The sequence below is a fragment of the Taudactylus pleione genome, unplaced genomic scaffold (genome assembly GCF_031769625.1).
Source record: "Taudactylus pleione unplaced genomic scaffold, aTauple2 ptg000021l, whole genome shotgun sequence".
In the NCBI taxonomy this organism is placed as follows: Eukaryota; Metazoa; Chordata; class Amphibia; order Anura; family Myobatrachidae; genus Taudactylus; species Taudactylus pleione.
The window spans coordinates 6,032,923-6,051,371 of NW_028284423.1; the positions used below are offsets into that span (position 1 = coordinate 6,032,923).

The following is an 18,449-nucleotide window of genomic DNA, read 5'->3' on the forward strand; positions in this document are numbered from 1 at the left end:
GAACCACGGGGACACCCTGCTTAATTACCAATTTAGTGAAAATTATTTTTAATTAGCTTATTTTGGCCAATAATGACATGTCTTTTTTGGGGTGTAACAGTAAAAAATTTTGGAAAATGGGTTTAAAGTAGTGGAACAGGTATGGATGGGGCAGGTGTTTTTAGGATTGCAGGTGCAAGTGACAAGTGTAAAATGCCCCATCATGACACAAAAATATACTTTCACCCATTTTAATGTACACCTAATTTAAACTACAGCATTCGTATGGCCATTAATATTTATTTCTATAATTTTTTCACTGTTTGAGTCAAACTGCTGTTATGAATTTTTTCTCTATTTAAGAGCCCCAAAACCTTTGATTACGGCCACTATCGATTCTTATAATGTTACCTATACCTTTTTTTGGGGTACAAGCTGATTTCCCCATTTTCACCTATACTTAAATCCTGTCATCCGTGCAAGTATTATCAGGCAAATGCGTTAACGTCAGTTTTGTAATAGGATTGCCCGATAAACGGTAGTGCGCATGCATGCGATAAGTGACACATTTGGCCGATCAGTACAATAAGTTTAAACCAGCAAACTTACAGTTATCGCGGCTAATAGAATATGGCCCTAAGACCTTAACATGTTTCACAACTGACCCAGCCACTCAGTCCATGAGCAAACAGGTCCAATCTTATTCAATGTGGCCAATTATGTGTGGTGTAAGCAAACCCGCCCAAAATGTATTATTTGTAATTATAAACAGTGCTACATAAATATATAATCCCCTTTGACATTGGATACATGTATTTAAAAAGATATACTGTACATTGAACATGAACTTTTCAACAGAATTACATTCAAATAGCACTGGGAAAAACAAAGACTATCTTAGAATTGAACTCCACCACTGTAGGTGATCTTTCTGACCAACAATACCTCAAAGCAGGTTATATGTACGTTATTATAACAGAAAGGGGATAAGTGGTTTTTACTTCACACAAAGCTGTTAGGAGCTCAGAGGAGATTCAGCCGCCCCAGGGAACACAGGTATGTACCCTTCAATAAACATGATTTCCACAAGAGAAGACATCTGCTGAGGTACCAATGCACCATAATCTCCATATATCTAAACTAGCTTATGTGACTTACAGTGTTGCCCATTATGCAGATGAGTTGGCTGTGTATGCCTCTATACTAGTTCTGTCTGCTCCGGTGTTATACAGACAATATATAGAATAAAGTTCTGTGGTATTAGGAGCATGGCAGGAGTTGATGGAAGATGAACAGGAGTAGTTTCTGGTAATGGAGTAAAAGATGTGCCATATAATTTTCCAGCAATGACTTTAACAAATGATTTGTTAAAACAGACCCATATCCTCAATGAAAGCAAAACTAAATGTAAACCGTAATTTATAGCTAAATGAGTGCATTTTTATTAATAAGATTCCCTTAAATAAATTTGATATTACACTAATAATTAATTTATGCCGCATACACACTACATGATATGTGTATGCGGCGATATCGTACTAGGCGTGGGTGCCGGCATCGGCGAGTGTGTACACACCTGCCAATGCCGACCAGCGACGGACTGTATTCAGCAGCATGGCATTGCTCACTATAACCCCAGATTGGGCTGCATGTACAGCCGACTGGGGTTATCGTAAACGACCAGCGGGAGCGCGCATGCCTGGTCGTTTTTAGCCTAACACTAGCGGATATACAGAATTGAATGATTGAACGATATCGTTATCGCTCAAAATATTGGCTAGTGTGTTCGCAGCATAAGTTTAAATGCTAGCCAGTTAGTTTGTTTTTTTATAAAATTATCTTTTGTTCCTTACTTGCACAATGCTGCAGACAGAAAGGCTTTATACATTACTGGTGTCTTTATTTAAAACCACCTTGTAGAAAAATCCTTTACGACTTTTGCTTCACTGCTGATCTCAGAAGTACTAAATAAATTCCTCGCAATCATATTTAACTTTAGTTCTATAATACAACTTGGCTATTAGGATTTGACCAATTTATTGTGTTGTATGTTTATATATATATATATATATATATATATATATATTTTACACATACACACACGAACACAAACACTTTAAAAGGCTAGGGGGAAAAGAAAAAAAAAAAAAAAAAGAGTGGCAGCTACCCTCCAGTTTATGCTTTACCACTGTGCACCATTTTTTTTTTGTGTCAAATTAAGTATTCAACCGTCAGACGATGTTGCTTTATCTTTCTGCATTTTTCACATCAGCCTTTATATCATCTAGGTAGAGTTACTTATTTTCATTTGTCTTGGATATTACACAAAAAGAAAAAAATCTGCTTTATTGATGAAATTTCACCCAATACACTGACAACAGGTTCACTAGATTATAAATAGGCATTCTATCTTAATGATATAAAGACTTTAGTGAGTCCCCACCCGAATACAAATATGTAAATAAATAAATAAATGGAAGCCAGAAAGATAAAGCAAGGTTTTTAATGAAAATGTCAAGACACCATGTAGAAACCAATAAAAGTCATCTGAAGGTATATAATTCCCTTTGAGATTGGTTTTACCTTCATGGTATTAGACATCAAATATATTACATGGGCCACCGATTATGAAACTCAGCTTGCTTTCCTTCTGTGGCAGTACACAACAAGAACCATTACACAAACCTTTACATACAAAATAAAAAAGTAAAAATCTGAAAATAGCGCCAAAGTGGGCGTCATCCAGATCTAAATTTCTCTCAGCAGCAGATGCCCTTGTCGGCATCCTAGAGGCGATTCAAGTCAAAAATTTGGCACGGTTTCCAGTGCCACAGAATTAGGAGTACTAGCGCTTGCTGATCTCGTGTGATACCTCCACCTCATCGAGTTCAGGTGCTGGCACATGTAGCTCTTGCTCAGGAGAGTCTGTGCTGTAGAGCTCCTCAGGAACGGTTGCAGATGTGGGAGTAGTTTGGGGTGTTATTGTCTGACCAAACCCTTGATAGTGTCCGGATGGAGATGGGGGCATAGAAGATACGGCAGATATAGGATCCTGAGTGGAGGAAGACAACAAACTCGTGTGTTCATTCTGCTCCGGGTCATCAGAGAAAAACATCTTTCTGGGCCGGCCCAATACGGTCCTTCCTGTAAAACAGAAAACATGCGCCATTCTTCAGATGAACTGAGACGTCACCATCCTCATTACTGCATTGAAAAAGAGGCCAATCTGAATAAGATTTACAAGGCAAATGTTTTGCGCAAGCAGATTATATTTAATACACCTATATACCATACTAGTAATGCTAAAAGTGGATTGTTTCTTACAATTTACAACTTACAAATATGGACCCTACAATTTGAGAAAATTTCCTCCACTCCTCATGTTTTAAGTAAGTAACCCCCCACACAAAGACCTGTATTGAAATAAGTCCATTTGCAACCTAAATATCAATGGTACTTTCAAACATATATGTCACAATGGGAAACCTTTGTACACACACATGAAATGGGCATGGAAACCGGTCTATATTAACTATTTTACATTGTCATTATTGATTCAACAACAACTAAGCCAACATGAATAAGCCACGTGTGAAAAGTAAATACAGGCTCAGTTTCCAAATCAATAAAGATGATAAATAAGGCTGATAATTTACTACACTATTGTATCATCAGGAAGTGCTGCTACCACCATCATATACTGTACAATCAGAACCTGTGAGATCTGTCTGGTGCATTCAGGTAAGAAATAACATTTCAAAGTCCAAATCTCAACCCCACTGAGATAAGATGGGTACACACTAAGTCGACCCACCATCCTATCTGATAACTGGTAAGTGTATACACACTTAATTTGTCTGCCCGATGTGCCAAGCAGCATGACAGCTCAAATGGGTGGACTTTTAAATCGCCCGACCAGTTGAGCTGTCAATCACCGACGGGTCCCACAGCATGTGTATGGGCGATCGGCTGGTTGCCCATACACACCAGCACAGCAGATCAGATATGTCTGTGAACGACATTTTTCACAGACATATCCACTGTACACACCCGGCGACGCACTATAAATATATCACCTGTTTAAACGAACAGGCAAATATATATATCAGTGTGTACCCGGCTATACTGTGGTGGGACCCTGAAAGAGCCATGCATAAACAAAAGTCCTCAAACATCAATGAGTGGGAGCAGTGTTATAAGGGGAGGCTAGCCAAATTAATCATATACTGAAAATTATGACTTCACACTATAGCTGCTATTGGTGGTTCTACAAGCTACAGAATGACAGACTGTAAATACATTACACTCATGGCTTCACTACGTTGGCTTATTTTTCAGTAAAATGTTTAGAAATAGATATACTATATATATCTATATATACACACACACACAAAGTAAAATAGGTTATTACTCAAATGTGCTTAGATTTTTAAATAGGGTATTTGAGAGAATAAGACCTTTGTTAGGTAAGTCCTTATATGTAAAAGATTTGAGAGTGGCTATTAATTTATAAATTTTTGCCAATGTACACTTCTCCTAAAAAATGCCCTAATAGTTACAACTATGGCTGGGCATGCTGGGATGTGTAGTACGGTTATATAATTTTGGTTGTGGATAATGTGATGTTGTTATTGGGTGATTTTCAGTAGTGTCTATTTTCATCATGAGGTGGTATGTAATGAGAAAGTAAGGGAAATATCATAAGTGTTTGGAGACTATAGATGTGTGTTATGCTGAAACTCCCTGGAATATTAAATTTCCAATGTGATTAAATAATTTTTATAAAAAGAGAGATTTATTTTTCAAGGAGAACACCTTTTACATAAAAGATAAAGTAATTACTTATTAATAAATGGATTTAAGAATGCAGTCAAATTTCTACGTTTCCATGGTGCAAATATAAATGTAGCAATGGAAACTGGTGCAACATACATTTACTTTTAATCCAAATTCTCACATTGCTTTATAACTTTTGGTCGCATTTTTTGATAAAATATTGCAACAAATTTGCATTAATTACCAAAAAGATTATAAGAACAAATATCTCAAAAGTAAATGACAATATCTATTATTAGCTAGGCCTATGGGTGGACGGGGGGGCAATTTCTCTACATTATAAAATTATTCAGATTCCCTTACATCATTCTAAAATTTCTACAGGGTTGTCTACTTTGTGCATTGCATTCCCCCATATTACCATTGAAAGTCTGTTACGCTCAATCAGTGCTCCCATCCAGCAAGTATAGAGAAATGTTCTATAACATATCAGAATGGGTATCTTTCCCCCCACCGCAGGTTCCTGATGGGATTGTCCGATACTAGTGTTTGTGCCAAGCGCTGGGTTTCTGATGCAACCTTTATACATTGTATGTGGGATTGCCCCCTTATCCGTAGATTTTGGTCATCGGTCAATAGATTTGCATCTAGGTATCTAGTTAATTATCTTCTGCTATCGGAGGAGTGGGCGACCGTCTGCCACCGTCTGTTTCAGATTTGGGAGATAGAAAAATTATTATTAGTTATATCAGCGGTGGCCCGTCCGTGTATACTACAGATGTGGACCCATGCAGATCCCCCATAGTTTCTTTATTCCGGGCTAAACTATTTTTTGCCTTCCAAATGGATTGGCTAGAGACCACTCTGCATAAGAGGACTTACGGGGCATACACACCAGACGATAAAAGTGAACGACATGAACGATAACAATATCGTTCAACGCTATAATGTTCATATCGTCCAGTGTGTATACACCAAACGACCAACGATGCGCGCTCCCACAGGTCGATAACAATATTTGCTGTTGTGCAAACTTGCAGGCCATCTGACAATATCGTCAGACAGTGCCTGTTCAGAGATGTGGCAGGAAGACTTCACTGAACGATATCGTTCAGTGTATGCACCCAATATCTTTCACATTATTGCTCATACAGCACATCGTCTAGTGTGTATGAGCTTTAAGACGGCTTCTTTCTTCCAGCTGTCGGAGGGTTTTATAGACTCATTTACGCTGGCCCTAAAACGCCAAATACATTTGTGTATCCTTAGTATTTCCTGGTATGAAACCCGGATTTTACTGGATGATCCGCCCATTTCTTTGTCTGTTACAGGCTGAGGTGAGATCCCTTTCCTTCCCCTATTTTATTGGTGAATTTTTGTTTAGGAGGGTGTGCCTGCCACGTTTAGACTGTTCTGGATACTCTGTGCCATTTTTTGTTTTTGCCTTTTGATGGTAATATTTTTCTGTTAATACACTATTATTTATATATCTATACCTTTAATGTTTTTTTGTTCTGTTTGTTATTTATTTTGTTTTATGATATATCATGTGTAATGTATTATTGCTCTGATGAATAAAAGAAATGTTAAAAAAAGTAAATTACAGTATCTTTACCTATTGCACACTAAGGAATTTGCACTTACCAACATTGCGTACTTGTTCGGATATATCTGCACGGATATCAGATATATCCCACATAGCAAGAAAAGAATCAAAACATGAGCCTTCCTCAGCCTCTTGCACATAGGGCTTGTAGGAAAAGCTAAAATGATGAGCGATGGCTGCCAGGAACATTTCTACACATATAATGAAATCCTGATGAAAAAGAAAAGCGAGAACTTAGCGTGACCACAAAGATGAACAAATATTACAAGCTTTAAAAGTCATTTATTGCAAAGAGCAAAAACAAAATTTCTAACAGTTAAATACACAAATGTTTTCATGTGAAAACGGAATGCATAAATTGAGAATGATAAATTTATGTGAGAGAAAGAAAAACAAATTATAGTGTTGTGTAAAAATTAAGAACATTTCTATTTCACAACATTCTTTAAAACGAAATTTATATATAAACATCACTTTTTTACTACATTTGCCACACTAATATTATTAATATAATTAATAATAATACAATTATTTAACTGTACTATGCTTATTGTGATCCAGTATAAAATAATGCTTTACTATAGTGAAATTGGGGATGAGGGCAAGAAAATGAGAGTTATGTTTATGGAAGAATAAGTGTGGTGCAGGTAATGGAGAAAACAAAAATAATATCTGAAAGGGCAAAACACGGTTTATGAAGGTAATAAAAACGTGTGTAAATATATATTATAAAGGGAACAGTTGTGTCCTTATATTAAGGCTGCATCTAAAAAAAAGGATTTCTCCATAGAGAATTCTGGAGGGGGGGGCAGGGTGTTCAAGGGGCTACACCTCAAAAGCTATTAGAGGTACGGATCTGAAACTTGGCATGGCCGGGTAGAACGGTCACTGGGTGCTGCATGCCAAATTTCAGGGCAAAAACATAAAAAAAAAATGAGGATTTGGGAGTAATCTAAAGCACCAACTGTCACTTTATTCTGACAATCTCAATTAGGAACCCTTTTCTGCTATAGTCTATGGGGGATTTTTGGGAAGGCATAACTCAGGGTAGGGGTGAAATTTAGACTTGGGGTTTGTTTTATTAGGTAGCTATTGTGCCAGGGTACGTGCTTTTGGGATTCAGGTAAATTAGAAAGTTACAGTTTTTAAACTATTACCTCAAGAATGCGCCATTATAAAGATAGGACTTTTCAACTTGTTGCGTAGCCTCAGTAGGAGCCTCCAGCAGGTGTACTCACTGTGGCTTCACTTAGGTGCACAAAGATAGGCGTCGTTTGCGGGCGATAACGGCGCTGGAAAACACCAATGGTAGCAGTGGCGGGAACACGGAGGTGGCGGTGGGGACATCAGTGGCTGCGGTGGCACAGGTGTGTCGGCGGTGGCGCGGGTGTCGGCGGCGCGGGTGTCAGCGGGACCCAGCGGCGGCAGAGGTGCGGGCGTTGGCTGCGGGCCTGGATCCGATAGGATCCAGTCCCCGCCAGCCATTCTGCCGAGTACGGCAGTGGCGCACATTTAAAAAATGGCACCTCAGTGCCAATTTTGAAATTCAAAGATGGCCGCCACGAGCCAATCACAGCGGCCATCTTTGAATTTCAAAAATGGCGCTTAGGTGCCATTTCTGAAATGGGCGCTGCTGCCGTACACGGCAGAATGGCTGGCAGGGATTGGATTCTCTCGGATCCAGGCACTCCGCCGACACCCGAACAGGCACCGGTCCCGCAGCTGCTGAGTGCCGCCGATGACGTCGCGACCAGTGATTGGCTCGCGGCGGCCATCTTTGATTTTCAAAGACGGCCGCCGCAAGCCAATCACGACTCGCGACGTCATTGGAGGCGGCGGCACCTGAAGAGGACCGCAGAAGCCCTGGGGAGGTGGCAGCCACCTCCCAGGTGAAGACGCCAGAAACCCTGGCGGGTGGGTGGCCGCTAGGCGAAGATGCCGAAGCCCTGGCGGATTGGCGCCCGCCAGGGGAAGCTGCCGAAGCCCTCGCGGGTTGGTGCCCGCCAGGTGAAAACACCAGAAGCCCTAGTGGGCGATGGCCACATAAAAGAGCCAACACAGGCTGCCGCCCACTAGGCAAAGATGCTGAAGGCCTGACGGGCTTGGCGCTCCCCTGGCGAAGATGCCAGAAGTCCTAGTGGGAGGCAGCCACAAAAAAGAGCTGACACAGGCCGCCGCCCGCTAGGCGAAGACGTCAAAGCCCTGGCGGGTTGGCGCCTGCCAGGTGAAGACGCTGATGCCCTGGCGGGTGGGCGTCCGCCCGGTGAAGACACTAGAAGCCCTAGTGGGAGGCAGCCACGAAAAAGAGCTAACACAGGCTGCCTCCCACTAGGTGGGGACACCGAAGCCCTGCCGGGTTGGTGCCTGCCAGGCGAAGACGTCGGAAGTCCTAGTGGGAGCAGCCACGAAAAAGAACTGACACAGGGTGCCGCCCACTAGGTGAAGACGTCAAAGCCCTGGCAGGACACCGAAGCCCAGGCGGGTTGGCACTCGCCAGGCGAACATGCCGAAGCCCGGGTGGGTTGGCGCCCGCCAGGCAAAGATGCTATAAGTCTTAGTGGGCAGCAGCCATGAAAAAGAGCTGACACAGGCTGTCACCCACTAGGCGAAGACACCGAAGCGCTGGCGGGTTGGCACCCACCAGGCGAAGACACCAGAAGCCCTAGTGGGAGGCAGCCACGAAAAAGAGCTGACACAGGCTGCCGCCCACTAGGTGAAGACATCGAAGCCCTGGCGGGTTAGCGCCCACCAGGCACTACTCCCCCCACCCGCACTACTCTGTCTTCCTCAATCCCTACTGTTGTGTGTTCTCCTATTTGTGCTAGTCTGTATTCCCTTATCCGCACCAATCTGTCTTTACCCATCTGCACTGCTCGGTCTTCCCATGTCCATGCCACTCTCTTCCCCATCCACGTTGCTGTCCCCCCCAAACTGTGCCACTATGTTTCCCCCCATCCGCATTACATTGGCTACCCCCCCTCTGTACTGCATAACCTTCCCTCCTCTACCCACCTTTGTGTCTCACCTATCCATGCTGCTGTCTCCTCCACCCATTCACACCACTTTTATCCCATCTGCACAGCTCTATTTTCGGCTCTGACCTCAGTTGCATAGACTGCGTGTGTGTATTCCAATGAGCACACAATTCTGTGAATTAGCAGCTCCACCATTTTGTGAGTGATAGCAATCTCATTCTGTGAGAGTGCTGAATCTGCAGTTAACCACAGGTTGTGATGGCATACCATATCTGTATTGTGCAAGGAACATGTCCATTAAGGAGTCAGCCTTAATGATCTTAATTTCATTGCTTTTTGAAGTTTGAGTGGCAGAAAATCAATAGGTTTTGTAAATTTTAAGATCATGTCTAAGCAGCCGTAATGGGACATGTGAAACCATAAGGTTTTTTGTCTATATAATATATATATATCTGAGGAAGGTGTCTTTGGGTGAAACGTGTATGGTGGATTCTGCAGCATTTTATACATCATCTGTGAAAAAAGGACTTGGCGATCCCACTCTCTGAGGGTAGTCTGTGATGCGGTTACCATAGTTTTCCTTGTATTAGTGAGGTGATAGGCACACTTCTTTTATTATGTACAGAGCTATTTAATTTCAGTGACTTGGACATCTGTTGATTACTTTCAACCCACTGACGTTGAAGGATAACAGATAAGCCGGAGTGTCTTTAGTCATGTATGCATATATTGTAGAATTTTGAATCGTCTTTTGAATCATTTGGTGCGAGTTGCCGTGGCGTTAAAACGCTGGCAGTAGCACCTCATCTCTCTGAGCCACAATTTGCCCAATTTTGCTCAGAGCCCTATGGGGGCAAGTACTTTTATACCTTTTTACCTCTGAGGAAACAGCCGGTTCCATTAGGCTGAGAAACTAGTCAGGAAGTCACCTTTCACTTTGATGTAAGAGACTCTATACAGCAGAGCCTGTTGTTATCACGCAGACTTAGTGTCTTACAGCTGACTTTTCTGTACACTGAACTGTCCGTACTTCACTGCGACGCCACTCGTGCACAACCAACGGCATTTGTCAGACTCACAGATCCCATCGGAGGTAAACGAAGGAGAGGCCTCTCCACTTTCAGTGCTGGTTTAGAACAATCACGACAGGATTGTGTTGCATTTTCTCACAAGAGACTTCTGAGAAACGGACACACTTGGGAGATCACAGGTACCAATTAATAATCCACCTATGTGGATTATTAATTGTGTTACCTACTAATTGTTCCCCGCTTGCAGGATATTTACTATACATTAATTTGTCATACTAAAAATGTATGCTAATTAAGTTACAAGTACTACAATCTGTATCCATCCCTGCACTGCTGGATCATTACTCCAATTGGATTTTACCTGTGCTCCTTATTACGTGACTTTTGCTGTTGTACTAAAGGAGCTATATTCTCAGTCCTCAACAGTTCTGTGTGGGCTATTTTTCATATATATTTTTTAATTTTTATTTTTTTATGGTTATTTTTATGTGGCCACATTGTTGCTTACTTATTTAGTTATTCCAGTGCCATCAGCTACTCATGTTCACCTAGGTCCATTAGGTCAGACATTTGCTGTTATTATATTGTACCTATAGGATTTGTTTTTCATTTCTGTGCTCACATTGATATTTTATATTTTGTATTGTAGTCATTAAATACATTCATACTGGTACCACAGCACTCCCAATATTTGTTTTCTTTGTTCACTTTTATACGAGTTCAGGTTGCCGTAAAGTGTGGCTGCTGCTGCGATGACTCGCACCCGCAAATTTATTGCGGCTAATTGGATCGACCCCTATGAGTGTCTTCTTGCTTTATTTTTCTTTATTACTATTCCAGGTCCACAACTGGCAAAGACCTCACAGGAGGAGCTGCTATCCAAATTGTATATTTAGTTCAATTTATTTTAACGCATCAAGGATTGATTACACTGGCGAACAATCAATTTGTCAGGGATTTAAGAGTCAATTTCCATTAATTTTGTGCTCCTGATCATGAATATGCCATGTTTTTTTTTCAATTGGCTCTAGTTTTTGAGATATGCACAGGTCTTTAATATTTATGAAAAATTAAACAAGTTAAAAAGATTTGGTTTTTATTCTGATTACATTTGATTCATAAAAATGTTATAAAAAGACACAGGAGAATTACATACATAAGTGTTAGGAAGCTATGAGAACCGTTTTTTGTAGGATTTTCTTTTGTATTCTTGTTGCGTGCAGTCCCTCTGCAGACTCCAACAGTAATCGGCCATCATGTGATGATCCCACCTTCCTTGATATCTTTCTTCCATTACCTGAATATCCCGGTGAAACCGTTCACCCTGTTCTTCGCTTAAATCTCCTAGATTGGATGGGAAGTGATTTAAATGGCTGTACAAAAAATGTACTTTAATACTCATGTTGGCACCTACTTTCTTGAAACATTTTAGCATGTTGTGGACTACTTCATGATAGTTGTCTGCCTTATGATTGCCTAAATAATTTTGAATGACAGACACATAACTCAGCCATGCTTCAGATTCGGTTTCAGTCATAGATGTGGTAAAATTTGGATCCTTCACCAGTTTCCGTATCTGTGGGTCATCAAAAATTCCTGCCTTTAATTTTTCAATACTAAGAGATGGAAATGTTCAACAAAATATACGAGAAACAATTGCCTGATTGTCCAATGCTTTTACAAATTGTTTTATTAAACCCAGTTTGATATGGAGAGGCGGTAGTATGATTTTTTTTCCTGTCAATTAAGGGCTCATGAATGATGTTGGCTTCTCCTAGTTATAACTTCTCTTGGAGGCCATACGGTTTGCTGTCAGTGCTTTCATTTTGTACGACTATCCCATAAGCATACGTGACGAGGATACTTAGTATATCCACTTTGCTGCCCAAGAGGAAAGTGTACCATTTTTAAATCGACACAAACAGACCACGGATGCTGAGAATAAGCAATTTTTTCTAAGACTAACTTGATATTTTCATACTGTTCTTTAAGTTTTGTTGAATGACAGATAGGAATCGACGCAAATTTATTCCCATTGTGCATTAATACGTATTTTAAGAACTATCCTTTTAGAACTATCCAAAGAGAGCCTCTAGTCTTCTGCTCGATATTCTGGTAAACCCATCATCTGGAGAAGTTCCGGAATATTGTTGCAATACACAAGATTGTTATCTTGGCTAAAGAACGGCAATATGGCTTGCGCTCTATTTCGATACGACTTTATAGTAACATCTGGCTGTAGACAGTGCTTTTCTTGAAGTCTGGATGCTGAAAGCTCAGCTCCTTTTTTCGATAAATTCAAGTCACAAATTAAATCATTTAGTTTTGGAGTAGAGGAACTTTCTTCAAACTCACTTTCATCTGTGTTGTCACTTGCACTGGATGAAATTAACATTTCCACATCATCACATTCAACTTCACACAAAGAACTGAATGATGGTACAGGTAAATCTTCGCTATGTGTTATCGGTTGTTTTGCCGAATTCATACTTGGGTATTCCCATTTGCGTTTTTTTAATTGATTCATACCCTTCACATTTACAGCACAAAAATAGCAGTCACTCAAGTGATCTTTTGGCTCACACCACATCTTATGGGGGGCATCCACTAGACGATTTTATCCCTGTCCAACCTCAACGATTTTCCCTTGAAGTTTCCCTTGAAATATGATCTTCCACTCTGAACAATTCGCAAAGGATTTGCAAAAGATGTTTTAATCTGTGATTGAGAGCTTTCAGCTATAGTGGGCAGACAGTGGTTCATCGTTTGATCGTTCAGCGTGAACGATGTGTAAACGATGTGTAAACGATCAAGTGAAACTGACCTGCATGTTCAGTCGATGGAGGAGACGATCAAACGACCAGCGGGAGCGCGCATCGTACATCGTTAGAAACAATTACTGCACGATTTGCAAACGATGATCGAACGATTTTATCATTATCGTTCAACTTTATCGTCTAGTGGATACCCCCCTATAGGTATGCTGAAATTAAGTCCTTTTCGATAACCTTTAGTCCAATTGCGGAGTGATTCCACGTAGGTTCTACAAACTTTGTGAGGCACCAGATCTTGTCTTGCTAGCTTATGTGACGTCCAAAATAAGCCCGATACGCTTGTTTTACGAATACAGTTAGATTTTTTCTCTCTTTTGTAACACTATATTTGCCACAAATATAACAAAAAACATCAGGGTTGTTAGTACACCGTCTCTGAGAAGAACTAATTTTTACTGGAAAAAACGTTTTGTTTCACACATTCAGAGCTAACTCCCAACAAAAGCCGAGAATGTACTGAACAAAACAAGCCCAACCGGCGGGAAATTGGCTGTGGTGGGACAGAGAGAGGGCTGAACAAAGGAACAGGAGGTGTGCTAACTGCGTCACTCAGTTCTCTCTATTGCTCCTCTCTGTATGCTGGGAGGAGGCGTGGCTATGGTCTGAGGATGTCCCAGCAGGCTCAGCAGTGCACTGCCACGCCTCCTCCCAGCGTTAGTGAGGAGATATGAATGTGTTATGTGTTGCTCCTCTCTGTATGCTGGGAGGAGGCGTGGCTGTGGTGTGAGGATGTCCCAGCAGGCTCAGCAGTGCACTGCCACGCCTCCTCCCAGCGTTAGTGAGGAGATATGAATGTGTTATGTGTTACTCCTCTCTGTATGCTGGAGGAGGCGTGGCTGTGGTCTGAGGATGTCCCAGCAGTGCATGGCCACGCCTCCTCCCAGCGTTAGTAAGGTGATATGAATGTGTTATGTGTAGCTCCTCTCTGTATGCTGGGGAGGAGGCGTGGCTATGGTCTGAGGATGTCCCAGCAGGCTCAGCAGTGCACTGCCACGCCTCCTCCCAGCGTTAGTGAGGAGATATGAATGTGTTATGTGTCTCAAACGTGACTACCAGCTACGTCATCACAAATGAAACAAAATTCTTGTTATTGTTGAAAGGGAGTAGTTGTTACAAAAAAGGAAAACTAAGTCGATTCTGTTAAGTAAATCAGGCCTAGACTAGTAAGGTACTTTAAAATGGAGAAAATAATTGAATTTTATAAATTTTAATTAATTTGAAAACTGGAGCCAATTCAGCTATAGCAAAGATCTAATGCAAAAATAGGACCTGCGAGTACTCTCAAACCGATCTTAAATCCTTGGCAAGAAAATTTTTTTATTCCCCAGTGTTATATATACACAGATATACTGTACACACACACGTAGTACCGTTGTTGAGTATTAAACTAGCCACAAATGGAAAGCAGAGAAATTATGTGCTCTGTGCCTAGGAAGCATTTTCTTCCAGCTGTCTCTTCTGCTACTTTCTAGTTTCAGTCCTGAACGTAACAAGTCATCAATATAAAAAGTAGATTATCTATTATTTTTTATTTTCCAGTGATAGGAGCATACACATTTTGATAAATCTTGGGTGTAACGTCTCTCTGTGAGGTTACTAAAACAGAGGAACTCTGAGTGAAGTCGGGTCTCTATTTGTATGTGCTATGTGGAATGAAGATGATAGTAGGGATTGCTAAACTGCCTATTTCCACTACGGCCACTACAGTGCAATGTGATTAACTTTGTTGTTACTGGACAGTTTTTCGCAGACAATTTTATATATACTTGATGTACCCATTTCAAAAGGAAATTACTTTTATTTCTTAATCAATGCACCTAAGTTTTAGATTGGTTTCCTATTTTCATGCATTAAAATAATGTCATGTTATTTGAAGGTGGAAAGAACTTTAAAAGCTAGAAAAAGCTAAAGTCTAAACTATAGCCATGCTTATGGCGCTAAAACATTGTAAGATTAGAAGGAAGGAAAATAGTTAAAACAAAGATTAAGGGCTCTATTTATTAACATTATTTTTACTAAAATAAAGTGAAAAAGGGCGTTTTCACACCCGTTTCATATTATTTTAGTTTCACCTGTAGTTATTACAGGGCAATTGGAGTAGAATTAGTAAAATTCTACTCCAACCCCTAAGTATCACTTATTTTTAGTAAAGCAGATCGCATTTCCCATAATTGTAATGGGAAATGTGATCCGACCAGAGTTACTAAAAATAAATTGTAAAAAAAACACCGGGGGAAGCCCTGTGATAATAACGCCACCTGGAGGTGGCGTTATCCAGGGTCTCCCCCGGTTACCGGGCTCCCACTCTGCTCTAACGGGGAGAGCAGAGGCGGGAGCCGGTACCAGTAATCAGCTATGTGTTCTAAACAGACCGCAAGCTGATTGCTGTAAAAAGAAGAAAAAAAAAAATTGAAACCTTTTTTTTTTTTTTTTTACTTACCTGAATCCAGGGACCGGTGATCAGGCCTCCGGTGATGGCTCCTCTCCGGTCAGCTGGTCTCCCATAGTGCCCTGCTGCCCGGTCATCAGGTGATCGGGCCCCAGTGCAGTATGGGAGATCACCTGATCGGGAATCCTGAAAAGATCACCGGAGGCCAGGAGGATGCAGGTAAGTGTAATGAAGGAAGGAAGGGATGGAGGGAGAGGCGGTGTACGCGGGGTGGGGGGATGGGGGGGGGGGGTCGCGGGGGTCCGGGCTTAGCGTCGGTGGGGGGTAGCAGCGGCGGCCGGTCGGCGCATGCGCGGGCTCTTATGCGAATTGTAGTAAATAGAGCCCTAAGACATAAGAGTATAAGGAAGAAAAGTATAAAGAATGAGAGAATTCCCGCTCTGATTAAATGGCTAAAAAATTTATGTATTTATTCTACAGCAAAGTATTAATAAAATTGTTTCACAAATAACAATAAAAACCAGGTACCTGGAGAAGTATAAACAACAATTTATAATAAAAAGCACAATTGCAATCAGTTATAAAAATAGTATATAGTGTGTCTGTGTGTATATATTCACACAACACACAAGGTGCATCTGCTTGTGATGCAAAGAATTAAGCCTAACCAGCTTAATGTCCAGGGACCTGTAATCCTTTTAAAACAGAAAATAGCATATATAAAATCTTCTGTCTCCTGCTACAATGTTAACCATTAGCCAAATGGCTGAAGTATGTTCCATCAATAATAGGATTGGTTATTCCATTTAAACGTGATGTTGGTCCATCTCCTGTAATATGGAGTGAGGTGGAAAGACCTTAACACTGACTGGCGTTACCTGGTCTTTTCTTTTTCTAGCGGAGGTCAGATTCCCCGTTTCTTCGTCGCCACCTGTGCTCTGGTGTGTAACACCTCGGCGTCCTTATGCTGCACTCTCTGCACCTGGTGTCTCCGCACTCTCCCGACTGCTTAGATATCCGTGGAGCAAATAGAGGCAGCTTCTGGTCTGGCTTGTGCAGCCAATTTAAATGCAGGGGTTCTCTGCTTTCTCCTTAGTGAGCATACAGTATCACAGTATCCAACCGCTTTCACCCATCTGGGCTTCGTCAGGGATCCTCATGTGCTTAAATGTAGCCCTTATGTAGGCTTGTCCATAACCTTAATTGATTTCTTAAACAGTTTCCTTGCAGTGAAGGAGGAATGGTATTGCATATATATTCCTTCACATGCAGAGATAATTAGTCTCCAACTGTATGTATGTATGTATGTATATATATATATATATATATATATATATATATATATATATATATATATATATATACACACACACACACATACATACAGTTGGAGACTAATTATCTCTGCATGTGAAGGATTATATATGCAATACCATACTGTATGTATGTAATTTATATATATACACATACATACACACATACAGTTGGAGACTAATTATCTCTGCATGTGAAGGATTATATATGCAATACCATACTGTATGTATGTAATTTATATATATACACATACATACATACATACAGTTGGAGACTAATTATCTCTGCATGTGAAGGAATATATATGCAATACCATTCCTCCTTCACTGCAAGGAAACTGTTTAAGAAATCAATTAATCAATTAAGGTTATGGACAAGCCTACATAAGGGCTACATTTAAGCACATGAGGATCCCTGATGAAGCCCAGATGGGTGAAAGCGGTTGGATACTGTGATACTGTATGCTCACTAAGGAGAAAGCAGAGAACCCCTGCATTTAAATTGGCTGCAATAGCCAGACCAGAAGCTGCCTCTATTTGCTCCACGGATATCTAAGCAGTCGGGAGAGTGCGGAGACACCAGGTGCAGAGAGTGCAGCATAAGGACGCCGAGGTGTTACACACCAGAGCACAGGTGGCGACGAAGAAACGGGGAATCTGACCTCCGCTAGAAAAAGAAAAGACCAGGTAACGCCAGTCAGTGTTAAGGTCTTTCCACCTCACTCCATATTACAGGAGATGGACCAACATCACGTTTAAATGGAATAACCAATCCTATTATTGATGGAACATACTTCAGCCATTTGGCTAATGGGTAACATTGTAGCAGGAGACAGAAGATTTTATATATGCTATTTTCTGTTTTAAAAGGATTACAGGTCCCTGGACATTATCTAAGCTGGTTAGGCTTAATTCTTTGCATCACAAGCAGATGCACCTTGTGTGTTGTGTGAATATATACACACACACACTATATACTATTTTTATAACTGATTGCAATTGTGCTTTTTATTATAAATTGTTGTTTATACTTCTCCAGGTACCTGGTTTTTATTGTTATTTGTGAAACAATTTTATTAATACTTTGCTGTAGAATAAATACATACATTTTTTTAGCCATTTAATCAGAGCGGGAATTCTCTCATTCTTTATACTTTTCTTCCTTATACTCTTATGTCTTAATCTTTGTTTTAACTATCTTCCTTCCTTCTAATCTTAAAATGTTTTAGCACCATAAGCATGGCTATAGTTTAGACTTTAGCTTTTTCTAGCTTTTATCCTGTTAACTGGGAAGGGACCCAGGTTGCTTAAACGGCTGTTGAACATTTAACTGCTTACCCCAAAAGGTCTTGCGCAGATATTCTCATTTGTATTGTATGGAAAGAACTTTAAGTATACTATAGAGAGAAAATTGTGATTACAAACATAACAGTTACCTGCAGTCCTGTAGCAACATCTTTGACACTTTTCCAATCCCACACATGACTTTCAGAAATTATACCAACTTTCACCATCAGCGCGATCAGTACCGCTTGCCTGCAAGAGA

At 40.7% G+C, this 18,449-nt stretch overlaps 1 protein-coding gene across 1 annotated transcript in view; it reads right to left on the reverse strand.

Moving 5' to 3' along the window:
- Window positions 1–2,044: 2,044 nt before the first annotated feature.
- Window positions 2,045–18,449, reverse strand: part of TMEM184C (transmembrane protein 184C) — a 41,620-nt gene continuing 25,215 nt past the window's right edge. The window contains exons 8-10 of the mRNA XM_088447927.1: window positions 18,340–18,439; window positions 6,400–6,571; window positions 2,045–3,123 (exon numbers count right to left, since the gene is read on the reverse strand). Of these exons, the coding sequence (XP_088304053.1) occupies window positions 2,825–3,123; window positions 6,400–6,571; window positions 18,340–18,439 (571 nt within the window). The 3' untranslated portion in view covers window positions 2,045–2,824. The remainder of the gene's footprint in view (window positions 3,124–6,399; window positions 6,572–18,339; window positions 18,440–18,449) is intronic.